The sequence below is a fragment of the Heterodontus francisci genome, chromosome 17 (genome assembly GCF_036365525.1).
Source record: "Heterodontus francisci isolate sHetFra1 chromosome 17, sHetFra1.hap1, whole genome shotgun sequence".
Lineage (NCBI taxonomy): Eukaryota > Metazoa > Chordata > Chondrichthyes > Heterodontiformes > Heterodontidae > Heterodontus > Heterodontus francisci.
The window spans coordinates 74,981,378-75,007,987 of NC_090387.1; the positions used below are offsets into that span (position 1 = coordinate 74,981,378).

The 26,610-nt window shown below is 51.3% G+C and overlaps 1 protein-coding gene across 3 annotated transcripts in view; it reads right to left on the reverse strand.

The window, feature by feature from the left end:
• Window positions 1-21,450, reverse strand: part of katnb1 (katanin p80 (WD repeat containing) subunit B 1) — a 59,788-nt gene extending 38,338 nt beyond the window's left edge. For all 3 annotated transcript variants that reach the window (XM_068049696.1, XM_068049697.1, XM_068049695.1), the window contains exons 1-6: window positions 21,290-21,450; window positions 17,940-18,070; window positions 16,829-16,946; window positions 5,349-5,449; window positions 4,409-4,450; window positions 1,370-1,453 (exon numbers count right to left, since the gene is read on the reverse strand). In XM_068049696.1, the coding sequence (XP_067905797.1) occupies window positions 1,370-1,453; window positions 4,409-4,450; window positions 5,349-5,449; window positions 16,829-16,946; window positions 17,940-18,070; window positions 21,290-21,329 (516 nt within the window). In that variant the 5' untranslated portion in view covers window positions 21,330-21,450. The remainder of the gene's footprint in view (window positions 1-1,369; window positions 1,454-4,408; window positions 4,451-5,348; window positions 5,450-16,828; window positions 16,947-17,939; window positions 18,071-21,289) is intronic.
• Window positions 21,451-26,610: the final 5,160 nt, after the last annotated feature.

The window sequence follows — 26,610 nt, forward strand, 5'->3', positions numbered from 1 at the left end:
CATTTAATAATCCAGAGCTCCATAGTCCTGGAAAAATATGCTACAAGTACTGGATTTAAAAAAAAAATCTAGGAACATTGGCAAGGCTGCCTTGAGAAGATGGTGATGGCCCTCTTCCTTGAGCCACTGCGGTCTGTGTAGTTAAGGTGCTCCCACAATACTGTTAGGGAGGGAGTGCCAGGATTTTGACACAACTGGCATTACAATCAACATAGCCTTTCTAGCATGCAAGTTTTTGTCAGCAATGGGACTAATCAGGTGGATCTTTGTTCAGGTCAAAAAAAAACATTTTTGAAACAAAGCAGTGTTTCATCTGTATCCTATATCAGAAAACTGAGTCATCTCAGACATCATAAAAAAAATTTGGAGTGTCTCCTGAGAATGCAGAGCATGCACAGAGTGATCGCTGACGTCATCAGTGTGTCCTAACATTTGCCAGCTTGTCAGTATGAATCCGCGCATACACGCATCAAAGTCACCATGTAATCACATCTGAGTGCTGCCTCACCCTTCAATGGCCACGATCGCCGTCTCCATTCCCCCCCCCACAACAGTACCCCGTTCCTCCCGCGTTTATCCACTAGCCACTCCAGTCTGCTCGCTCCTCCCTCCCGCCGCATCTGCTGTTCGCCGCTCCCGATTGCTCATCACTCCATCCTGTCATTCACTTCCCACCTTGCTGCTTCCCCCCACCGCTTTTCCGGGGAGCAAGTGGCAGGATGGAGCAGCGAGCAGTTGGGAGCGGGAGAGAACGGCAGGATGGAACGGCGAACAGTCGGGAGCTGGAAACTGAATGCGGCAATTGAGGTGGCGATCACGGGAGGGAGCGGGGAAGAGAAGCGGCGATTACAGGATGGAGCGGGGTATGGAGGCAGCAATCGCGGCCATTGAGGGGCGAGGGGTTTGGGTTCAATTTGTTTTTTTGTGTCAAATTGTGCAGCGCCATTTTTATTATTGGGAGCTGCCTGAGACGTCATAGACAGTGGCGTTTCAGTCAATGAAGCTGCATTTGCACATGTGCTAGTACACCACCACCAGTGGTTGCATTGACAGCAAATGCAATCTAAAAAATTACATGGTAAAACTAAACAACACTCTTATTCTTAAAAAACTGCACTATCTTGGATGCTTGGAAAGCAGCGGACACCGAGAAACTCAAGTTACACTGACCCCATTTTAAAGAAAATCTGCTGCATTAAGCAAGAGGGCAATTTAAGTGAAAAGTCCAAACAAATCTTATGCATGAAGCTGCTTAGAAGTCGATACATAAATTATTCAGCTGAATGCAATGTCAATTGCTTACTGATGTTGCAGTCACCCCAAGAGTGATATTGCCCATGCTTCTGTGTAAAGCGCTCTGTATAAATACCTTCACCGTGCTATCATCCCCAGCAGCAGCAATCCACCGCCCATCAGGACTGAATCTTAAACACCGCACAGCATTTGTGTGACCCTGCAAAGACAGTGGGGACAGTTTTAAATGGAGTATGAACAATGTCATCACGCAGTCTGTCCTGACTGAAGCACCTACTGTACAATAAACACAGACCAGTCTAATGTTATCACATTTTCATTTATCATCCACGTTATACAATGCAGGTAAGATTGCACTTATGCACATGGGTGCGCAGAATTCGGATATATTAAAAGATTAAAAAGATGTCTGGAAGGGAAAGCGACTTGGGGGTGGACATTGACCACTTCCTAAAAGGTTCAAGCCCAGTGTCCAGCACTGCAGCCAAAGCAAACAGGGCTGAACTGCATAATACAAAAACCAAAGCCATGATAACAGAGTTATGCAAGGCTTTGGCGAGAGCTCATCAGGAGTACTGTGCACCCTTCTGGTCAGCTCAGCTCAAGAATGATATTGCGGTTGTAGAGAAGGCTCAGCAAAGGATAACAAGGAAAATCCCGAGCCAAAATGCACAGAGCTATGGAGACAGACTTTATACCTTGGGTTTAGATTTACTGGAGGGGTGTAAACTTAACTTAGGTTGGCATCCTTCTATCTATGAAAGATAATGGGCATGCAGCAAACAATGCATTTAAAGTGGGGTGTCTTCTCTTGGCACACCTTTGCTGATGGCTGTGAAGGCCAATCCTGGAGAGGCAGGTTCTGCCACAAATGCTGCTCATGAAGCTGCCAAGTGATCCTGAGTTGTTTTTGACATTGGCAACTGTTGCCAAGCTGCCGTAGCAACTGGTCATCGTGGTAGTGCACACCAGTCCACAGGATGCGTCGCTATTTCCCTCTTTTGCCAGCTAGTGACTCCCAGGTGCGATAGTCAACATTTAGGGCCTTCATGTCTTAGCTGCTTTAGGCGCCCCACTGGTCGTCTGGCCCCAGCTACTGCACCATACAGAAGATCCTTGGGTACACGACCATCTTCCATCTGGCAGGCGCCTCCAATCCACCAAAGTGGCCTCTGTTTGATTAGTACCAACACACTAGGGAGCTCTGCCTTTGAGAGGACTACCACATTTGTGATTTTGTCCTGCCAGGATATATCCATAATGCACCGCAGACAGCAAAGATGGAAATTATTGAGCTTCTTTTCCTGGTTGCTGTAAGACACTCATTTTCATGACCATACAGCAACATGCTGAGAACACAAGCCTTATAAACCATCAGCATGGTCCTAAGGATCAGCTTGATGTTATTCCATGCACTTTTCGCAAGTTGGCAAAAGGTGGTAGTTGCTTTCCCTAAGCGTGTATTGAGCTCTGCATCAAGGGACAGGCTATCTCTCACCATGGATCCAAGGTAGCAGAATCTGCTAACCACTTCCAGAAGGGTGTTATTTAGTGTCATCAGGGGTGGATATGCAACACCTTGTCTCATGAGCACAGTTTCCTTGACGCTTATAGTCAAGGAGAAAAGTTACAGGCATTGGAGAGACAGTCCATGAGTCTTCAAGGCTGAGTTTCTGTGTGAGCGACTAGCGCATCAGTGTAGAGGAGTTCTCGGATCAGGACATGATGCGTTTTTGTCTTTGCTTTCAGCCTTGATAGATTGTAGAGCTTGCTGTCTGACCTAGTGTGCAAGTAGACTCCTTCCATATCTGCAGGGAAGGCGAAGGTCAGCAGCATGGACAAGAAGATACCAAACAGAATGCGGGCTAGGACACAACCCTGGTTCACTCCATTCTTCACTCTGAAACTGTCAGAAGCGGAGCCATCGAATTGTACATTGCAGCACATGTTGCCATGGAAGAGTGGATGAGACTGAGAAGCTTCAGTGGACTGCCAATCTTTCCCAAAATCTTTTACAGCCCTGTTCTGCTGACGGTGTTGAATGCCTCAGTGAGATCTATGAAAGTAAAGGGGTATGCTCTGTTCCCTACACTTCTCTTATAGCTGACGTATGGCGAAGATCACAGCAACAGTAGATCTGTTGGCTCGGGAACACTGCACGTCCAGGTACACTCAGTCTGCAAGTAAATGGAGTTTTTTTAAGTATGACCCTAGCAAAGGCCTTCCCCGTGACGCTAAGGAGTGAGATGTCCCTGTAGTTGTTGCAGTCTCCTCTGTCGCCTTTGTTTTTGTATAGTGTGATGATTTTGGCATCACACCTCCTGTGGAACACAGCTTACTTTCCAGCAGAGACGGCGATCATAAAGGTATGGCAATAGATGGGACATTCCATGCTTGAGCAGCTCAACTGGGATTCCATCCTTGCCTAGTGCCCTTCTGTTCACTAGGCAGTCTATGGCCTTCTCGAGCTCCAGTGATCAGGGTTCATCATCTCATTCATCCATGACAGAAAGTTACGGGAGAGCATAGAGTGCAGACTGGGAGATGCCCAACTCACAGTAGTGTTCAGCCCAGCAGGACATCTGTATACTTCTGTCGGTGAGTACTTTACCATCTGCCAACTTCAGGGGAGCAACTTTGATGATGGCAGGGCCAAGCGCCCTTTTGATCCCTTCATACACAGCTCATAGATTTCCTTTGCCACATGCAGTTTAGATTCCTTGACATAAGCTGAGCCAGTGTTTGTTTGCATCTCTCCTTTGCACAGCTGCCTTGGCTACTTTCAGGTCATGCAGTGGCTTAGCTATTGGGTTTATGTCGTATATCATATAGGCTTTGTATTTGTCATCAATGGCAGATATCATCTGAGCTGAATAGGTCTCAAACCAGCCCTTGTTGTGGATTCCGCCTTTACCAAATGCTGCTTCTGCTGCTTCATAGATGATTATAGAACATTACACATACACAGATCATCAGACATCATCCATTTAAGACTTCGCCCCACAAGCTGATGATGTGACTTCACTGACCCAATACACACACAGTGCCTCATCCTAGGTTTTCTCGAGTTGAAAACTGCCATGGATCAATTTACAGATCACCTGAAAGAACACGACTTTGCCAATGATTTAATGAGACCGATTATTTCTCTCACCTTGTATGTCATTACGCAACCTTTTCTTCGAATGTCCCACAACTAGAAATAGAAACACATCAGAATTAACAAAAAGCAGCCATATTAGTGTAGATATTTCTATTTGTTTTATAAAATTTAAATACAGCAAGAAATACTCAAATCATTGGAACATTTTTGGGCGGCACAGTGGCGCAGTGGTTAGCACCGCAGCCTCACAGCTCCAGCGACCTGGTTTTGGTTCTGGGTACTGCCTGTGTGGAGTTTGCAAGTTCTCCCTGTGACCGCGTGGGTTTCCTCCGGGTGCTCCGGTTTCCTCCCACATGCCAAAGACTTGCGGGTTGATAGGTAAATTGGCCATTGCAAATTGCCCCTAGTGTAGGTAGGTGGTAGGAGAATTGAGGGAAGGTGATGGGAAATGGGATTAATGTAGGATTAGGATAAATGGGTGGTTGATGGTCAGCACGGACTCGGTGGGCCGAAGGGCCTGTTTCGGTGCTGTGTCTCTCTATGACTCTAAAGCGCTAAGAAATCAGGTGATTTTTATGTGCTAGAGGCTGACTGCTCAAACACTAGGGATTTCTTTTCTGCACTGAGACCGGCTTTTAAAGGCAGCTGTCAAAGGAACAGAAGTAACTGGGAAATTGATGCATCACCCATCTGAAGTCTTGAAGATCAGGAAGGACTGATGAATCTCATTTGCAATTTTACAGAATGGTGAAAGGCTTGTAAAATACAATACCAGGAAGGCTATCAAAACCAAAAATATAAACAAATTTAAAAGACAATTAGATGGTTTCCTGGAGAGAGATGACAAATATGTTGAGAAAGCAAATGTCAAGATACATCAGAAAAAGAGACAAGGTTGCATGGACAAATGGTCTTTTCCTATTACTAAAGAACATGTTCTAACATGTTTATCTGCAATAAGTGGGTAATGTTCTGCTGGACTGTACTGTACCTTTACGTTGGTGTCCAAAGAGCCAGAGGCCACAAACTCTCCAAAGGGATGGAAGTCTAAACTGCAGATGTTGGCTTTGTGTCCTGACAGTGTCCTAAGAACTTCAAGAAAACAAAATTAACATTGTGTTACTACATTCCTTTCTTACATCACAGTGACTTACGAATTGCCCATATAGAAGACCTAATAACTTGAACATAATATTCCAATTACAATTGTGGTTTCTTTTCATCCTTGGCACACTTTCAAGAAGTACAGCGATGAAAATACAGAAACATAATAAAAGCAAATGCTGAAAATCTGAAATAAAAACAGAAAGTGCTGGAAATGCTCAGCAGATCTGGCAGCATCTGTGGAAAGAGAAGCAGAGTTAATGTTTCAGGTCCTTTCATCAGAATACAGAAGCAAACTGAAGAGTTATAAAAAAAATTAGAACATTTGCTGTCAACAAAATGGAACACAAGTCACATGACCCATACCAACTCCTGCACTAAAACTTACATCCACGTCTACCAGAACTCAAACCAATTAACCCATCTGCATGGAAATGAGACAGCTCATCGCACACGAATGTGAGTTATACACAAAACGAACTAAGACAAAGACACTCCCCAGACACTCTACATCTCCAGCTCCAGCTTCCCTTCACCACAATAGAGTGTGAACAGCCCTCACATAATCAGAACTATTATACCAGCTCATCAAGAATTGAAACCTAAAATCACTTGGGTGAAACTAACACTTATCAGTTCACCTTTAAAGGTAATGGTTTTGAAGAAAAAAGGGATCTTTTCCAGTTCAGAACATCATTCATCAACATCAGTCTTGGCTCTCCAGCCACACAGTCAACATCGAAAGCCATCTTGAATTCCAGCACATGGCTGGGAGAGAGTGAGATCAGTTCCAGCTAACACCATTGAACCCTGCTGAGACAAGCTGAAAGGCAACTACAGCAGAGAAAGGATAGTGCCTTTTAAACCATTCCTCCACTTGTGAAAACTGAACCAAGAAATCAGCACCGTCTTCAAACTAAAGTGAACCGCCAGAGACTTCAGCAACCCAGCAAATACAAGGCAACCAGCAAACAGGCCTGCAATTTTAAAACTTACCTTCCAAGAGGATCTCACAGGTTTTTACTGAAACAGACTTTTATACCGTGAACTCTTAACACCTCTTACCCTTTCCCTTCTGTTTTCTCTTGTGTGCATGTGAGTGTGAATGCATGTGTGGGTGGTGTTGAAAACATTTTGGGTGATGAATATTGTTCAATAAATATTTAATCTGTTTTAAACCTGTTTATTTGGCAAACAAAACACAGGGGCTGAAACACTAGTACTACAAAAACACTGGTCAGTTTTTTTTTCGTGCATGGGATGTGGGCATCACTGTCTAGGCCAGCATTTATTGCCCATCCCGAATTGCTCTTGAGAAGGTGGCGGTCAGCCGCCTTCTTGAACCCCTACAATCCATGTGGGGTAGGTACACCCACAGTGCTTTTAGGAAGGGAGTTCCAGGATTTTGACCCAGTGACAGTGAAGGAACGGCGATATAGTTCCAAATCAGGATGGTGTGTGGCTTGGAGGGGAACTTGCAGGTGGTGATGTTCCCAACCATCTGCTTCCTTTGTCCTTCTAGGTGGTAGAGGTCATGGGTTTGGAAGGTGCTGTCTAAGGAGCCTTGGTGCATTGCTAGAATGTATCTTATAGATGGTACACACTACTGCCACTATACGTCAGTGGTGGAGGGAGTGAATGTTTGCGCTTGGGGTACGAGTCAAGCGGACTGCTTTGTCCTGGATGGTGTTGAGCTTCTGGAGTGTTGTTGAAGCTGCACCCATCCAAACAAGTGGAGAATATTCCATCACACTCCTGACTTCTGCCTGGTGAATGATGGACAGGCTTTGGGGAGTCAGAAGGAGAGTTACTCGGCACAGGATTCTGAGCCCCTGACCTGCTCTTATAGCGACGGTATTTATATGGCTACTCCAGTTCAGTTTCTGGTCAATAGTAACCCCCAGGATGTTGATAGTGGGGAATTCAGCAATCATATGCCATTGAATGTCATGGGGAGATGGTTGGTTTCTCTTGTTACAGGTGGTCATTGCCTGGCACTTGTGTGGCGCAAATGTTACTTGCCACTTATCAGCCAAGCCTGGATATTGTCCAGGTCTCGCTGCATTTTTACATGGACTGCTTCAGTATCTGAGGAGTGGTGAATGGTGCTGAACATTATGCAATCATCAGCAAACATCCCCACTTCTGACCTTATGATGGAGGGAAGGTCATTGATGAAGCAGCTGAAGATAGTTGGGCCTAGGACACTACTTTGAGGAACTCCAGCAGTGATGTCCTAGGACTGAGATGATTGACCTCCAACAACCACAACCATCTTCCTTTGCGCTAGGTATGACTCCAGGCGGAGAGGTGCCCCCACCCCCCGCGACTCATTGACTCCAGTTTTGCTAGGGCTCCTTAATGCCATACTTGGTCAAATGCTGCATCGATGTCAAGGGCAGTCACTCTCACCTCACCTCTTGAGATCAGCTCTTTTATCCATGTTTGAAGCAAGGCTGTAATGAGGTCAGGATCTGAGTGGCCCTGGCGGAACCCAAACCAAGTGTCACTGAGCAGGTTATTGCTCGGCAAGTGCCGCCTGATAACACCGTCGACAATACCTTCCATCACTTTACTGATGATTGAGAGTAGACCAATGGGGCAGTAACTGGCCGGGTTGGATTTGTCCTGCTTTTTGCGGACAGGACATACCTAGGCAATTTTCCACATTGCCAGGTAGATGCCAGTGTTATAATTGTACTGGAATAGCTTGGCTTGGGGCACGGCAAGTTCTGGAGCATAGGTCTTCAGTACTATTGCGGAACGTTGTTCGGACCTATAGCTTTTGCAATATCCAGTGCCTTCAGTCATTTGTTGACATCACGTGGAGTGAATCGAATTGGCCGAAGACTGGCATCTGTGATGCTAGGGACTTCACAGGAGGAGGCTGAGATGGATCATCAACTCAGCACTTCTGGCTGAAGACTGTTGCAAATGCTTCAGCCTTATCGTTTGCACGGATATGCTGGGCTCCCCCATCATTGAGGAAGGGGATATTTGTGGCTCCACCTCCTACAGTTAGTTGTTTAATTGTCCACCACCATTCACGACTGGATGTGGCAGGACTGCAGAGCTTAGATCTGATCCGTTGGTTGTGGGATCGCTGAGTCTGTCTATCGCATGCTGCTTACGTTGTTTGGCATGCAAGTAGTCCTGGGTTGTAGCCTCACCAGGTTGACACCTCATTTTGAGGAATGCCTGCTGCTATTCCTGGCCCTCCTGCACTCTTCACTGAACCAGGGTTGATTCCCTGGCTCGATGGTAATGTAGAGTGGGGTATATGTCGGGCCATGGGATTACAGATTGCGGATGAGTACAATTCTGCTGCTGCTGATAGCCCACAGCGCCTCATGGATGCCCAGTTTTGCATTGCTAGATCTATTAGGTCTATCCCATTTAGTATGATGGTAGTGCCACACAACACGATGGAGGGTATCCTCAATGTGAAGACGGGACTTCGTCTCTACAAAGACTGCATGGTGGTCACTCCTACCAATACGGTCACAGACAGATGCATCTGCAGGAGGCAGATTGGTGAGGATAAGGTCAAGTATGTTTTTTCATCTAGTTGCGCCACCTGCTGCAGACCCAGTCTAGCAGCTATGTCCTTTAGGATTCGGCCAGCTCGATCAGTAGTGGTGCTACTGAGTCACCCTTGGTGATGGACATTGAAGTCACCCACCCAAAGTACATCCTGTGCCCTTGCCACCCGCAGTGTTTTCTCCAAGTGGTGTTTAACATGGAGAAGCACTGATTCATCAGCTGAGGGAGGGCAGTAGGTGGTAATCAGCAGGAGATTTCCTTGTTCATGTTTGACCTGCTGCCATGAGACTTCATGGGGTCCAGCGTCGATGTTGAGGACTCCCAGGGCAACTCCCTCTGGACTGTATACCACTGTGCCGCCACCTCTGCTGGATCTGTCCTGCCCAGTGGGACAGAACATACCCGGAGATGGTGATGGCGGTGTCTGGGACATTGCCTGTAAGGTATGATTCCGTGAGTATGACTATGTCAGGCTGTTTCTTGACTAGTCTGTGGGACAACTCTCCCAACTTTGGCACAAGCCCCCATATGTTATTAAGGAGGACTCTACAGGGTCGACAGGGCTGGGTTTGTCGTTGTTGTTTCCAGTGCCTAGGTCGATGCCGGGTGGTCAGTCCGTGGGAGGTGTAAAGTGGAAATCACCAACCTGTCCATAACATCCTTCTAACTGCGCACTTTTCTGCTTCTCAATGTTACATTCATATGCCTTTATCCACTTAAGCTTTTGACATTGCAGCAAGGATAACTAAACAGAACAACCTTTCTGTTAACAGTTTTTAAACTGCTGCAATTATCCCATGCCTCCACTGGATCTCTCTCCATTCTTCGAGAGATAGAGTATCTGCTTCAGACACTATTTTAAAGTTTAAATTGTTCAGCACAACTGTTTTCCAAGGAAATAAACAGGTGATAAATATACATGTACAATAGAAATCTCTCTTTCTAGCTCCTCGAAGTGTCACAGTTTAATGTTACATAATATACTGCATTTATTTTCCCTTGTACTTCTTACTACGGTGGAAGTCGGTACTGAATTAAGCTATCCTCAAGAATTCCATACCAACTTACTAGACAGTGTAAGCTGTGTTCACTGAGTAGCACGCTCACCTCTAAGTCTTAAGGTTGCAAGTTCAAGGTACACTCCAGAGGCTTGAATACAAAAATCTAGGCTGACACTTCCAGTGCATTACTGAGGGAGCACTGCACTGTTGGAGGTGTCATCTTTGAGATCAGATGCTGAACTGAGGCCTCATCTGCTCTCCCAGGTGGACTGAAATAGTGCCGTGGCACAATTTCAAAGAAGATTAGGAGAGTTATCCCTGGTGTTCTGGCCAATATTTATCCCTCAATCAACATAACAAAAACAGACTATCTGGTCATTATCACATTGCTGTTTGTGAGGCCTTGCTATGCGCGAATTTGCTGCCATGTTTTGTACATTAAAACAGTAACTACACTTCAAAAAGTAGTTCAATGACTGTAAAGCCACTTTGGAACATCCTGAGGTTGTGAAAGGTGCTGCATAAATGCTGGAGTAACTACAGCTCTGCAAAATATCCTCAAAGAATTAATGGGACTTCCTGGATTTGAATAACTGACTGATTGACATACGATTGCACAAGTATCGTTATCTGTTTCACTCAAAAGTAAAGCAGCTGTTCATTAATCTTTTCAGACAAATGAAAAAAGCTTGAAACATGAATTGAGTTCAGCTCAATATAAGAAGTTTCTCACACTGACTTTTATTCGCCTTATATACTACAAGTGGATTTAAAAGGGACAGCCACTAAAATAAAACAAAGTGATTACTGACAATGCAGCTGGCAGCTGACGTCATCAGACTGCGTCAATCTACGCACATGCGCAGATTGGCTCTTTCTTCCTGCGCATGTGCTGTGTTCCGCAGTGTCAGGACTGGTTGGCACATGTGCAGATGGCATCATCGCATAACGCGGGGAGACAGCGGGGGTGGGGGAAGCGGGGAGAGCGCAGCCGAAGACCTTGATGGTGGCGGGTACACTCCTCCCTGCCCGCATCCCCCTCCGCCACGCCCCCCCTCGCTTGCTCACTACCCCCCCCGGCCCGCTTGCTCTCTCCCTCCAGCCATTGCATGCTGCCATGTGTTTAGGTTGCCTTCGTGTGATTATTTGAGCAGCGCCAGCTTTAGTCCTGGCAGCTGCCTGACGTCGCAGGCAGTGTCATTTTAGTGGCACAGGCTGCATTTGCACGTGCCACTGCAGTGCCGTGCCACCTAATAGTTGTGTTGCCAGCAAACGCAGCCAAAATAAAACTAAACCAAAAAATTATGTTCATTTTTGTCACAGTACCATTTAAGATAGTTGTTGTTATGACCAGGTGAGAAAGGGGTGTAGGGTTCCCTTTCAGCCTTCACCTGGTCTGACTGTAACAGGGTTTAATTTTTAAACAAACTGTGTTTTCAGCTCCCCTTTGGTGAATCCTTTTTCACCACTTTCCAATTATAAGGCAAAGAAACCAGCACAACAGGTTTTCTCAGGTTTAAAGAAGAAAAATAAAATTTTATTCGACTTAAACTTAAACTCTAGAGTCATAGAGTTATACAGCACAAAAACAGACCCTTGCGCCCATCGTGTCCATGCCGGCCATCAATCACCTATCTATTCTAATCCCATTTTCCAGCACTTGGCCAGTAGTTCATTGCTATGATGTTTCAAGTGCTCATCTAAATACTTCTTAAATGTTGTTAGGGTTCCTGCCTCTACCACTCCTTCAGGTAGTGTGTTCCAGATTCCAACCTCCCTCTGGGTAAAAAAATATTTCCTCAAATCCCCTCTAAACCTCCTGCCCCTTACCTTAAATCTATGCCCCCTGGTTATTGACAACTCCGCTAAGGGCGAAAGTTTCTTCCTATCTAACCTATCAATGCCCCTCATAATTTTGTATACCTCAATCAGGTCCCCCTCAGCCTTCTCTGCTCTAAGGAAAACAACCCTACATCCTGGTGAATCTCCTCTGCACCCTCTCCAGTGCAATCACATCCTTCTTATAGTGTGGTGACCAGAACTGTACACAGTACTCCAGCTGTGGCCTAACTAGTGTTTTATACAGCTCCATCATAACCTCCCTGCTTATATTCTATGCCTCGGCTAATAAAGGCATATGCCTTTCTAACCACCTTATTTACCTGTGCCTTCAGTGATCTATGGACAAGTACAACAAGGTCCCTCTGACCCTCTGTACTTCCTAGGGTCCTACCATCCATTGTATATTCCCTTGACTGGTTAGCCCTCCCAAAATGCATCAACTCACACTTCTCAGGATTAAATTCCATTTGGCACTGCTCTGCCCATCTTACCAGCCCATCTATATCGTCCTGTAATCTAACGCTTTCCTCCTCACTATTAACGACACCGTCAATTTCCATGTCATCTGTAAACTTACTGATCATACCTCCAACATTCACTTGTAAATTATTAATGTACATTACAAACAGCAAGGGTCCCAGCACCGATCCCTGCAGTACACCAATGGTCACAGGCTTCCAATTGCAAAAACAACCCTCGACCATCACCCTTCTGCACCCTGCCACGAAGCCAATTTTGGATCCAATTTGCCAAATTGCCCTAGATCCCATGGGCTCTTATCTTCTTGAACAATCTCCCATGTGGAACCTTATCAAAAGCCTTACTGAACTCCATGTAGACTACATCAACTGCTTTACCCTCATCTACATATCTAGTCACCTCCTCGAAAAATTCAATCCAATTTGTTAGATATGATCTCCCCCTGACAAAGCCATGCTGACTATCCTTGATTAATCCCTGCCTCGCCATGTGGAGATTAATCCTGTCCCTCAGAACTTTTTCCAATAGTTTCCCAACCACTGATGTTAGACTCACTGGCCTGTAATTACCTGGTTTATCCCTACTACCCATCTTGAATAATGATACCACATTTGGGCGGCACAGTGGCGCAGTGGTTAGCACCGCAGCCTCACCGTTCCAGGGACCCGGGTTCAATTCTGGGTACTGCCTGTGCGGAGTTTGCAAGTTCTCCCTGTGACCGCGTGGGTTTTCGCAGGGTGCTCCGGTTTCCTCCCACCGCCAAAGACTTGCAGGTGATAGGTAAATTGGCCATTGTAAATTGCCCCTAGTGTAGGTAGGTGGTAGGGAATATGGGATTACTGTCTTCTTCTTCTTTGGCCTCCTTATCTCGAGAGACAATGGATAAGCGCCTGGAGGTGGTCAGTGGTTTGTGAAGCAGCGCCTGGAGTGGCTATAAAGGCCAATTCTAGAGTGACAGGCTCTTCCACAGGTGCTACAGAAAAATTTGTTTGTCGGGGCTGTTACACAGTTGGCTCTCCCCTTGCGCCTCTGTCTTTTTCCCTGCCAACTACTAAGTCTCTTCGACTCGCCACACTTTAGCCCCGCCTTTATGGCTGCCCGCCAGCTCTGGCGTACGCTGGCAACTGACTCCCACAACTTGTGATCAATGTCAGAGGATTTCATGTCGCGTTTGCAGACATCTTTAAAGCGGAGACATGGACGGCCAGTGGGTCTGATACCAGTGACGAGCTCGCTGTACAATGGGTCTTTGGGGATCCTGCCATCTTCCATGCGGCTCACATGGCCAAGCCATCTCAAGTGCCGCTGACTCAGTAGTGTGTATAAGCTGGGGATGTTGGCCGCCTCGAGGACTTCTGTGTTGGAGATACGGTCCTGCCACCTGATGCCAAGTATTCTCCAAAGGCAGCGAAGATGGAATGAATTGAGACGTCGCTCTTGGCTGACATACGTTGTCCAGGCCTCGCTGCCATAGAGCAAGGTACTGAGGACACAGGCTTGATACACTCGGACTTTTGTGTTCTGTGTCAGTGCGCCATTTTCCCACACTCTCTTGGCCAGTCTGGACATAGCAGTGGAAGCCTTTCCCATGCGCTTGTTGATTTTTGCATCTAGAGACAGGTGACTGGTGATAGTTGAGCCTAGGTAGGTGAACCCTTGAACCACTTCCAGAGCGTGGTCGCCAATATTGATGGATGGAGCATTTCTGACGTCCTGCCCAATGATGTTCGTTTTCTTGAGGCTGATGGTTAGGCCAAATTCATTGCAGGCAGCCGCAAACCCGTCGATGAGACTCTGCAGGCACTCTTCAGTGTGAGATGTTAAAGCAGCATCGTCAGCAAAGAGGAGTTCCCTGATGAGGACTTTCCGTACTTTGGACTTCGCTCTTAGACAGGCAAGGTTGAACAACCTGCCCCCTGATCTTGTGTGGAGGAAAATTCCTTCTTCAGAGGACTTGAACGCATGTGAAAGCAGCAGGGAGAAGAAAATCCCAAAAAGTGTGGGTGCGAGAACACAGCCCTGTTTCACGCCACTCAGGATAGAAAAGGGCTCTGATGAGGAGCCACCATGTTGAATTGTGCCTACACTACCGTGGAATCTCCCTGCTCAGCATAGTGGGGAAAGTCTTTGCTTGAGTCGCTCTAAACAGGCTCCAGAAGCTGGCCTAGCTCGTCTACCCTGAGGCACAATGTGGCTTTCGTGCAGAGAGATCGACCATTGACATGCAGTTCTCCCTTCGTCAGATACAGGAGAAATGCCGTGAACAACAGATGCCCCTCTACATTGCTTTCATTGATCTCACCAAAGCCTTTGACCTCATCAGCAGACGTGGTCTCTTCAGACTACTAGATAAGATTGGATGCCCACCAAAGCTACTAAGTATCATCACCTCATTCCATGACAATATGAAAGGCACAATTCAACATGGGATTACTGTAGGGTTAGTATAAATGGTTGGTTTTTGATCAGCACAGACTCGGTGGGCCGAAGGGCCTGTTTCAGTGCTGTATCTCTAAATAAAATAAATAAATAAAAATAAATTCGCTGTCCTCCAGTCCTCTGGCACCTCTCTTGTGGCCAGAGAGGATTTGAAAATTTGTGTCAGAGCCCCTGCAATCTCCTCCCTCACCTCACATAGCCACCTGGGATACATCTCATCTGGGCCTGGCGATTTATCTACTTTATAGCCCGCTAAAACTGCCAATACCTACTCCCTTTCAATGCTAATTTGTTCAAGTATATCACAATCCTTCTCCCTGATCACTACACCTACATCATCCTTCTCCATAGTGAACACAGATGAAAAGTAATCATTTAAAACCTCACCTACGTCCTCTGGCTCCACACACAGATTGCCACTTGGGTCCCTAATGGGACCTACTCTTTCCCTGGTTATCCTCTTGCCCTTAATATACTTATAAAATGCCTTGGGATTTTCTTTTACCTTGCCCGCCAGTGTTTTTTCATGCCCCCTCTTCGCTCCCCTAATTACTTTTTTTAAGTATCCCGCTACACTTTCTACACTCCTCTAGGGCCTCCGCTGTTTTCAGCCCTCTGCATTTGCCATAAGTCTAATAAGGTTAACCCCCACAGATACACGACGCGTCTATGCTAGCATGGACATGCGATACACACATGCAGATAGAGTCAGAAAAAGAAGAAAAGAAATAAAGTGGAAAAGTTTGAGGCAATATCGAAGGAGATTTTTTATGTTACCGTTCTTCAAGCACACTGTAGTGTCCTTTATTGTCGGTAGATCTTGCTTTTCGGTGGGGCCCAATATTCTTCTTAAACCTTGTTCACTGTCGGAGACTTTTCTCTCTCAGGGTTCTCTTTTGGGGTTCACGTGTTTTCAGTGGATTTGGAGTTCCGTGAGAAAGAGATGGGAGCAGGCAGACAGGAGAGGCTGTGGCAAGCCAACCAGGAGAGATCCTCAGTCCAGGAGTATTCTGCTTTCTGCCCAAACTGTTTATACAAATTCAAAAAACTCAGGTTGCCCAGCAGGTCATGCGACTAGTTGTCTTGACCATGTCTGTTTGTGTATTCGGCCATCTTAGCAGTCAACATGGAATGCGAGCTCCTCCACCTTCAATGTCTGGTGATCAAAGGTCCATTGTGGGTTGAATGCGTCAGGGAATGGCTGCTTTGCCTTTCCAAGCACTGTCTGTTAATATGCAATTATATTTCCAGCCAAGATCTGGCAACTTTTTTTTTAAAGCAAGTCCTTTCTTCACTCCAGTAACAGTTTAAAAATCAATGTTCATGACAAAATTAATGTGCCTCATTTTTGGCAGGTGGGTGCCAAGCATGACAGTTGTGGAGTTAAATAAAGAAAATATATAGGTTTCTCACTGTATAAATGCACAGTGTAATATGCTACTGAAGTTAAACAGTTCAACGTTCCCTGAATTGTGCTAGTCAGGCCAGCTTTCGGACATCAAAGCTGTAGAAGCCTTGGGTAGATAGAAGAACAAAAAAAAAACTAATGGCCCCTGCTCAAGTGGGTGGAAGACTGGGGAAATGGATGTGATTGTCAAAGAACAGAATTTGATTTTGCTATGAGGCAAAACAGTTGAACAGCTTGATAAATATTCATTCCTTAGATTCATGCATGAAGAATAACCAACTGACAAGGTTGAAGAAGGCTTAAGAAAGCCTGAGAATCATAGCCCATGAGGAAGTGGATTGGAGGGGGAGGGGGGGAATAGGAAAAAGTGGAAATTAGACTTAAAAGGTGAATTCATTATTTACTGCAGAGCTATCCCCTACATGAATAAAACAAGAGAATCAATTAATAAAAGCCAATTCCTCACTTCTGCACTGAGGTGGAGAACAAGCATGACTTGTGATAAGTAGCTGGCCAGGCTTAATAAAGATCCAAAGGCATAATTTGGGGTTTATTTGATTACCTTTGGAGGCAAGGGAGTATTTAAGCAGAATTTAAGAGACTGAAAGGCAGGAGGTTAAAACGGACAGTTATACAAGAATAATAGGTACTTACTCTTGGCTGCTTCCAAATCCCATATTCTTAGTGATCCAGACTGCGAGCCTGCAACAACCAACTCCTCGGAATCTTTGAACTGAATACACTCGACTGGCGTGTTGTGACCTGTAAGACTCTACACAGAGAATTTTTTTAAAATTTGTTCTGCTATGGAAAATACAAAGCTAAAGACATGTATGGAAAATAAACAAACAGAATTAAAGACAGGGGTACAAAATTTGAAAAGTACTGGATTTCATGTCAGAGGGACACAGTTTAAATCCCAACTGCATCCAGTATTTAAAGTCAGCTTGAGTTTAACCAGTTTCAACAGGGCCACCAAACTGATCTCTTGGCATCAGTTTGATAACTGTCAGTGTGGGTAGCATCTAAAATCACTTTCAATGAAACTTCTCAACATATCCACTCCTATTTTGTGATAGCGTAAATATTTGCTAATAGGCCTGGCTAACGACATATTGGTATACAAGCTGATTTATTTTAACAGCCGTGCATACAAATCCTTAGAAAACCATAGTCATATTCCACAAAGAACTATTCTGTTTAGTGAGTGGCTGGTGCACAAACACTCCTGTAAAGATTCATACCTTTATCTAGTCATTAAATCTTCACCGTTAAATTTAGTAATTAAGCACACTCTTACATAAAGCTAGGATGACATTTATCCTAGAATTCAACGATTCAAAAGTTTTGTTAAACAGATTTTCGTTTGCTAGTAGCATCTAAAATCAAGGCTGAAGCTGTTTACAAAAGTTCATTTTCATCAAAATTGAGACAAAAACAAGCAATGTTAAAGAGATCTGGATTAACTTGTCCAATTTGGGCACTTGGGAACTATCAAGAACTCAGTCATAAATAACACAAGTCAGATGCACAGTATAGCCTCTCATTACTTTGCATGTTAACCATGATCACAACAGCATTCTCTATTCTACATTAGGTACATTTTCAAGTCCTAGCCAGCTATCTTCATGAGAGTGATATTTTCATTCTAATTTGAGGGCAAATTCATGCTCATAGACCTTCATCCTCTAGGAAGCTAAGCCCATTTCACATAGACCCTTACAGCTGGAGAAAGGATAACACTGTTTAGCATGCACTGACTTACCATAATACAGTTAGGTTTGCTGACTGACCACAAGTTGACCCGACAGTCCTCTCCGCCAGTGGCCAACAGCCTGCCGGAATTCTTGCCCAGCACCAGACAGGTTACATTACCAGCATGAGCAACAAACTCCTCTGTATGTGAGATGCAAAACAAAGAGAATCTAGGTAGCACATTCAACAAGAAATTACATTTATATAACTCGTTTAACATGGGGAAAAAAATCCCAAGGTGATTCACAGAGGCAGCAAGATAATCGGAAGCCAAGCTGAAGAAAAGTTTCTGACTACACTGCAAAAGGTATATAATTCCCAAGTTTGCCATTCATATGGTTATTGTTTTGTAATTAAAAGAAAAATCATAGGAACAGGATTAGGCCATTCAGTCTGCCGAGCCTGCTCTGACATTCAATTAGATCATGGCTGAGCATCTACCTCAACACCACTATCCCCGTTATCAAACTGCTCAACCACAGATATTGTCTATTCTAATCAAACATGCCAAATTTTATTTTTGTGCGCATCATTTGGTCACACTGTGCTAATTCCTCTGGTCTTGACTCTTTCTCCCCCTCTCCTTTTTTGTGGTCTGTTTTCCCTTCGTTTCCTCCGTCTGTTTTCCTTCCTCCCCATTTTCTTCTCCACACTCTTGAGGATTCACATTTGCTTCTCTCTCCACAATCTTCTCTTTCCACTCACCATTCTCTTCCACCCTTTCCATTTTCTTCTCTCCCTCTCAAGTTTTCCTGCCTCTCGTTCTCTTTCTCTCTTCCCCCATTTCCTCCCCTTTGCCCTTTCCTCTACTTTTCCCATACCTATTTTCCTCATTTGCCCTGATTATATTTTTCTCCCTATTTTCCTCTCTCCTCCTCTTCCATATCCCCAGACCCTTATCCTCTCTCTCCCCCAATTCAATATCCTAAACTCCACCATCATCATCATCCCATCCAACCAGCAGCAAAGACCCACCACAGAAGTGGGTACAGCGATATACAGTCAGGTGGGAGTGCTTTTGGGAGTCCTCAACATTGACTCCAGACCCCATGAAGTCTCATGGCTTCAGATCAAACATGGGCATGGAAACCTCCTGCTAATTACCATCTACCACCAAGCCTCCTTTGAACAGCACCTTTCAAACCCATGATCTCTACCACCCAGAAGAACAAGGGCAGCAGGCGCATGGGAACATCACAACCTGCAATTTTGCCAAGTCTCACACCATCCTGACTTGGAAATATATATCTCCATTACTTCACTATCGCTGGGTCAAACTCCTGGAACACCCTCCCTAACAGGACAGTGGGTGTACCTAAACCACATGGACTGCAGCATTTCAAGAAAATGACTCATCACCACCACCTTCTCAAGGGCAATAAAAGTGGGCCTTGCCAGTACCAACCACAAACCCTCCCTCAGCTAATGAATCAGTACTCCTCCATGTGTTGAACACCACTTAAAGGAAGCAGATTTTAGGAAGAGCACAGAGTAGATTTTGGATGGGGACTTCAATGCTCATCATGAAGAGTAGCTTAGTACAACCACTGAGCTGGCCAAAACCTGAAAAACATAACTGGTCGACTTGAAATTGGTGGCACGAGAACCAACATGGAGGGAATAACCTACCTTAACTTGTCTTCACCAATCTATCGTTGCTCCTAAGAGTATTGATAGGAGTAGCCTCAATATAGTCATGTCGTCACATTGACGACACTTTCATTACGTTCTTAGTGGCATAAACTAAGAGCAGATCTCTCAACTTAAAACCATGCAGCCATAATTGCTGTGGGCCATCGGCAAAACAGTATTCCACTAGAAAAACAAACTCAAGGAGCAACATATCCCTCAATCCTCCATCACCATCAAGACAGGTGACCAATTGCCTCTCCTGTGCCTCTCCCCTACCTCCGTTCCCTCTGTCTCCCCTCCTCCCTTCCCTGCTCCCCATCCCTCCCCCACCCCTTTCCCCCTTCCCTCCCCTGCTCCCCATTCCACCACGCACTCATCTCCCCCCTTCGCTGCTCCCCATCCCCATGCCTCCCCCACCCACCCCTCTCTCCCCTCCCCAGCCTCCACTTGCCTCCCCGCTCCCCTCCTCCCTCCCCTCGGTGCGCCAGGAAATAAGATGCCAATCTGGTGAAGCTATAACATGCATGCTAAACAGAAGCAGCATGGTACAGACAGAGCTAAGCAATCCAACAAACAATGATCAAATCCAAAGCTCTGCAATCCAGTCACATCCAGTTGAGAATGGTGGTCATAGAGTCATAAAATTATACAGCACAGTTACAGGCCCTTCGGCCCATCACGTCTGTGCTGGCATCAAGCACCAATCTATTCTAATCCCATTTTCCAGCACTTGTCCCGTAGTCTTGTATGTTATGTCATCTCAAGTGCACATCTAATACTTCTTAAATGTTGTGAGGGTTCCTGCCTCTACCACCCCTTCAGGTAGTGTGATCCAGATTCCAACCACCCTCTGGGTGAAAAAGTTTTTCCTCAAATCCCCTCTAAGTCTCCTGCCCCTTACCTTAAATCTATGCCCCCTGGTTATTGACACCTCCGCTTACAGAAAATGTTTCTTCCTATCTAACCTATCAATGCCCCTCATAATTTTATATACCTCAATCAGGTCCCCCCTCAGCCTTCTCTGTTCAAAGGAAAACAACCCTAGCCTAGCCAGTCTCTCTTTATAGCTGAAATGCTCCAGCCCAGGCAACATCCTGGTGAATCTCCTCTGCACCCTCTCCAGTGCAATCACATCCTTCCTATAGTGTGGTGACCAGAACTGTACACAGTACTCCAGCTGTGGTCTAACTAGCGTTTTATACAGCTCCATCGTAACCTCCCTGCTCTTATATTCTATGCCTCAACTAATAAAGGCAAACACCCCATATGCCTTCCTAACCACCTTATCTACCTGTGCCTTCAGTGATCTATGGACAAGTACACCAAGGTCCCTCTGTACTTCCTGGAGTCCTACCATCCATTGTGGGAGGAGGAAACTCCAGGAACAGGCGTCAAAAGCCAAATGGACTACTTCTGCTCCTAATTCGCATAATCATATCCCCACTGTTAATTGTGGCAAAGCCCAGCATGCAAGTGCAGAAGACATATCCCAAAAATTTTCGGCCAGATGTGCCTCCTCCTGAGGTCCTCACCATCACATGTGTCTGTCTCCTGCCCAATTCAATTCACCTCTCTTCCCGTCCCTACCTCTACCCAGTTTGTGTTTCTCTCCCTCCCTCAAGTTTGTTTATCTCCCTCCTTCCGTTTCTCTCCCCTCCCTCCACCTTGTTTGTATTCCTCTCTCTCTCTCTCAGTTTATGTTTCATTCTCTCCCTCTCCGGCACTCACGCAATTTCCAGGTGATTTTTGTTGGCCCTGAAGCCGCCATCCTCACAATCAGTAAGAGAGCGCTGTGTCCCCAGCAGCAGGGTAGTCAGCTGGCCCAATTGTCGGTGAGGCCGGTTGCCCAGGTTACAGAACTAGGCCCGAACTCGACGCCGCTAAAAACCGTTTTTTTTCGCTCAGTGCCGCTGGTGCGCAAGCGCACCTGCGGCCGACGGCACTAGAGCAGGACGCATGCGCTTTCCCGTGTCCGGACATTTGGCCACCTGCGTCAACCTTCACCTGATTGGCTGCGGAAAGCACCTTCGCTGTTGCACTTTGTCGCTTTGGTAGATTTTATTTTTGTTCCAGGTTATTGAGTGTGAGGCTATTCATAGACCTTTAAATAAAGCGTCGCTTATGATAGTATATACCCTCGGGTAGCAAGACAGTCAATGAGAGAGAAACAGAGTTAATCTTTCAGGTCTGACCTTTCATCAAAAAGGCCTCGCACCTTCCCTTTTGTTCTGTTACCTCCTCCTCCCCTTCCTTCCCCCCCTCCCTCTCCCCTCCTCCCTCTCCCCCCCTCCCTCTCCTCTCCCCCCCTCCCTCGCCTCTCCTGCTCCCGCCCCTCCTTCCCCCCCCTCTCCTCTCCCCCCCTCCTCCCCCCTCCTCCCCTTCTCCCCCCTCTCCTCCCCCCCTCTCCTCCCCCCCCTCTCCTCCCCCCCTCTCCTCTCCCCCCCTCTCCTCTCCCCCCCTCCTCTCCCCCCCTCCTCCCCCCCCCTCTCCTCTCCCCCCCTCCTCCCTCTCCCCTCCCTCTCCTCTCCCCCCTCTCCTCCCCCCCCTCTCCTCCCCCCCTCTCCTCTCCCCCCCTCCTCCCCCCCCTCCTCCCCCCCCTCTCCTCCCCCCCCTCCTCCCCCCCTCTCCTCTCCCCCCTCCTCCCCCCCTCTCCTCTCCCCCCCACCTTCCCCCTCCCTCTCCCCAGCCCCCCCTCGCTCCCCCTCCCTCTCCACCCCCTCCTCCCCCTCCCTCTCCCAGCCCCTCCTCCCCCTCCCTCTCCCCCCCCTCCTCCCCCTCCCTCTTCCCCCCCTCCTCCCCCATCCCTCTTCCCCCCCTCCTCCCCCTCCCTCTTCCCCCCCCCCTCCTCCCGACCTCCCTCTTCCCCCTCCCTCTTCCCCCTCCCTCTTCGCCCCCCCCTCCTCCCCCTCCCTTCCCTCTTCCCCCCTCTCCCTCTTTCCCCCCCCCTCCTCCCCCTCCCTCTCCCCCCCCTCCTCCCCCTCCCATCTCCCCCCCCCTCCTCCCCCTCCCTCTCCCCCCCCTCCTCCCCCTCCCTCTCCCCCTCCCTCTCCCCCCCTCCTCCCCCACCCTCTCCCCTCCCTCTCCCTCCCCTCCTCCCCTCCTCCCCTCCTCCCCCCCCTCACTCCCCCCCTCTCCCCCCCTCCCCCTCCCCCCCCCCTCTCCCCCCCTCCCCTCCCCCCCCTCTCCCCCCTCCCCCTCCCCCCCCTCCTCCCCCCTCCCCCTCCCCCCCTCCTCCCCCCTCCCCCTCCCCCCCTCCTCCCCTCCTCCCCCCCTCACCCCTCCCCCCCTCCTCCCCCTCCCCCGCCCCCCCTCCTCCCCCCCTCCCACCCTCCTCCCCTCCTCCCACCCTCCCCCCTCCTCCCCCTCCCCCCCTCCTCCCCTCCTCCCCTCCCCTCCCCCTCCCCTCCTCCCCCTCCCTCTCCCCCCCTCCTCCCCCTCCCTCTCCCCCCCTCCTCCCCCCTCCTCTCCCCCCTCCTCCCCCTCCCTCTCCCCCCCTCCTCCCCCTCCCTCTCCCCCCCTCCTCCCCTCCCTCTCCCCCCTCCTCCCCTCCCTCTCCCCCCCTCCTCCCCCTCCCCTCTCCCCCCTCCTCCCCCTCCCTCTCCCCCCCTCCTCCCTCCACCCCCCCTCCTCCCTCTCCCCCCTCCTCCCCTCCCTCCCCCTCCTCCCTCTCCCCCCCTCCTCCCCCTCCCCCCCCTCCCCCACCTCCCCCTCCCTCTCCCCCCCTCCTCCCCCTCCCTCTCCCCCCCTCCTCCCCCTCCCTCTCCCCCCTCCTCCCCTCCCCTCCCCCCCTCTCCCCCCCCTCTCCCCCCCTCCTCCCCCTCCCTCTCCCCCCTCCTCCCCCTCCTCTCCCCCCCTCCCTCTCCCCCCTCCTCCCCCGCCCTCTCCCCCCCCTCCCCCTCCCTCCCCCCCCTCCCCCCCCTCTCCCCCTCCCCTCTCCCCCCCTCCTCCCCCTCCCCCCCTCCTCCCCCACCCTCTCCCCCCCTCCTCCCCTCCCTCTCCCCCCTCCTCCCCCTCCTCCCCCTCCCTCTCCCCCCCTCCCCCCCCTCCTCCCCCTCCCCTCCCCCCTCCTCCCCCTCCCTCTCCCCCCTCCTCCCCTCCCTCTCCCCCCCTCCTCCCCCTCCCTCTCCCCCCCTCCTCCCCCTCCCTCCTCCCCCTCCCTCTCCCCCCTCCTCCCCTCCCTCTCCCCCCCTCCTCCCCCTCCCTCTCACCTCCTCCCCCTCCCTCTCTTCCCCCCCTCCTCCCCCTCCCTCTCCCCCCCTCCTCCCCCCCTCCTCTCCTCCCCCTCCCTCCTCCCCTCCTCCCCCCCTCCCTCCTCCCCCCCTCCCCCTCCCTCCTCCCCCCCTCCCCCTCCTCCTCCCCCCTCCCCCTCCCTCCTCCCCCCCTCCCCCTCCCTCCTCCCCCCTCCCCCCTCCTCCCTCCCCCTCCCTCCTCCCCCCTCCCCCTCCCTCCTCCCCCCCTCCTCCCCCTCCCTCTCCCTCTCCCCCTCCCTCTCTCCCTCTCCCCCTCCCTCTCCCTCTCCCCTCCCCCTCCCTCTCCCCCCTCTCCCCCTCTCCCCCCCTCCCCTCTCCCCCCCTCCCCCCCTCCCCCTCTCCCCCCCTCCCCCCCTCCCCCTCCCTCCCCCTCCCCTCCCCCCTCCCTCTCCCTCCCTCTCCCCCCCTCCCTCTCCCCCCCTCTCCTCCCCCCCTCCCTCTCCCCCCCTCCTCCCCCCCTCCCTCTCCCCCTCCTCCCCCTCCCTCTCCCCCCCTCCTCCCCCTCCTCCCTCTCCCCCCCTCCTCCCCCTCCTCCCTCTCCCCCCCTCCTCCCCCTCCCTCTCCCCCCCTCCTCCCCTCCCTCTCCCCCCACCTCCCCCTCCCTCTCCCCCCCCTCCCCCCCTCCCTCTCCCCCCCTCCCTCCCCTCCCTCTCCCCCCCTCCTCCCTCCCTCTCCCCCCCCTCCTCCCCCTCCCTCTCCCCCCCTCTCCCCCTCCCTCTCCCCCCCTCCTCCCCCTCCCTCTCCCCCCCCTCCCTCCCCCTCCCTCTCCCCCCCTCCTCCCCCTCCCTCTCCCCCCCTCCTCCCCCTCCCTCTCCCCCCCCCTCCTCCCCCCCCTCTCCCCCCTCCTCCCCCCCCTCTCTCCCCCCCCCTCCCTCTCCCCCTCCCTCTCCCCCCCTCCCTCTCCCTCCCCTCTCCCCTCCCTCTCCCTCCCCCTCCCTCTCTCCCCCTCGCCCCCTCCCTCTCCCCCCCTCTCCCCCCTCTCCCCCCCTCCCTCCCCCCTCCGCCCCCTCCCTCTCCCCCCCTCCTCCCCCTCCCTCTCCCCCCCTCCTCCCCCTCCCTCTCCCCCCCCCTCCTCCCCCTCCCTCTCCCCCCCTCCTCCCCCTCCCTCTCCCCCCCTCCTCCCCCTCCCTCTCCCCCCCTCCTCCCCCTCCCTCTCCCCCCCTCCTCCCCCCCTCTCTCCCTCCCCTCCCCTCCTCCCCTCCCTCCCTCCCCCTTCCCTCTCCCCCTCCCCTCCCCCTTCCTCTCCCCCCCCCTCCTCCCCCTCCTCCCCCTCCTCCCCCCCTCCTCCCCTCCCCTCTCCCCTCCCTCCTCCCCCTCCCTCCCCTCCCTCCCCCTCCCTCCTCCCCTCCCTCCCCCCTCCCTCCCCTCCCTCCTCCCCCTCCCTCCTCCCCCTCCCTCCCCTCCCTCCTCCCCCTCCCTCTCCCCCCCTCCTCCCCCTCCTCCCCTCCTCCCCCCTCCTCCCCTCCTCCCCCCTCCTCCCCCTCCCTCTCCCCCCTCCCCTCCTCCCCCTCCTCTCCCCCCTCCTCCCCCTCCCCTCCTCCCCCTCCCTCCCCCCTCCTCCCCCCCTCCCTCCCCTCCCTCTCCCCCCTCCTCCCCCCTCCCTCTCCCCCCCTCCCTCCTCCCCACCTCTCCCCCCTCCTCCCCCCCCTCCCTCTCCCCCCCTCTTCCCCCTCCCTCTCCCCCCCTCTTCCCCCTCCCTCTCCCCCCCTCTTCCCCCTCCCTCTCCCCCCCTCTTCCCCCTCCCTCTCCCGCCCCTCTTCCCCCTCCCTCTCCCCCCCTCTTCCCCTCCCCTCCCCCCTCTTCCCCTCCCTCTCCCCCCTCTTCCCCCTCCTCTCCCCCCCTCTTCCCCCTCCCTCTCCCCCCCTCTTCCCCCTCCTCTCCCCCCCTCCTCTCCCCCTCCCTCTGCCCCCTCCCTCTGCCCCCTCCCTCTGCCCCCTCCCTCTTCCCCTCCCTCTTCCCCTCCCTCGTCCCCCTCCCTCTTCCCCCCCTCCCTCTTCCCCCTCCCTCTTCCCCCTCCCTCTTCCCCCCCTCCTCCTCTCCCCCCCCTCTTCCCCCTCCCTCTCCCCCCCTCTTCCCCCTCCCTCTCCCCCCCTCTTCCCCCTCCCTCTCCCCCCCTCTTCCCCCTCCCTCTCCCCCCCTCTCCCCCCCCTCCTCTCCCCCCTCCCCTCCCCCCCCTCTTCCCCCCCTTCCCCTCCTCTCCCCCCCTCTTCCCCCCTCCTCTCCCCCCCCTCCCTCTCCCCCCCTCCCTTTCCCCCCCTCTTCCCCCCCCCTCTTCTCCCCCCCTCTTCCCCCCCCCCTCTTCCCCCCCCCCCTCTTCCCCCCCCCTCTTCCCCCCCCCTCTTCCCCCCCCCCTCTTCCCCCCCCCTCTTCCCCCCCCCTCTTCCCCCCCCCTCTCCCCCCCTCTTCCCCCCCCCCCTCTTCCCCCCCCCTCTTCCCCCCCCCTCTTCCCCCCCCTCTCCCCCCCCCTCTTCCCCCCCCCCTCTTCCCCCCCCTCTCTCCCCCCCCCTCTCCCCCCCCCCTCTTCCCCCCCCCCTCTTCTCCCCCCCCCCCTCTTCCCCCCCCCTCTTCCCCCCCCCCTCTTCCCCCCTCCCTCTTCCCCCCCCCTCTTCCCCCCCCCTCTTCCCCCCCCCCTCTCTCCCCCCCCCTTCCCTCTTCCCCCCCCCTCTTCCCCCCACCCTCTTCCCCCACCCTCCTCCCCTTCCCCCTCCCCTCCCTCCCCTTCCCCCTCCCCTTCCCCCCTCCCCCCTCCTTCTCCTTCCCCCTCCCCCCCTCCTTCCTTCTCCCCTTCCCCTCCCCCCA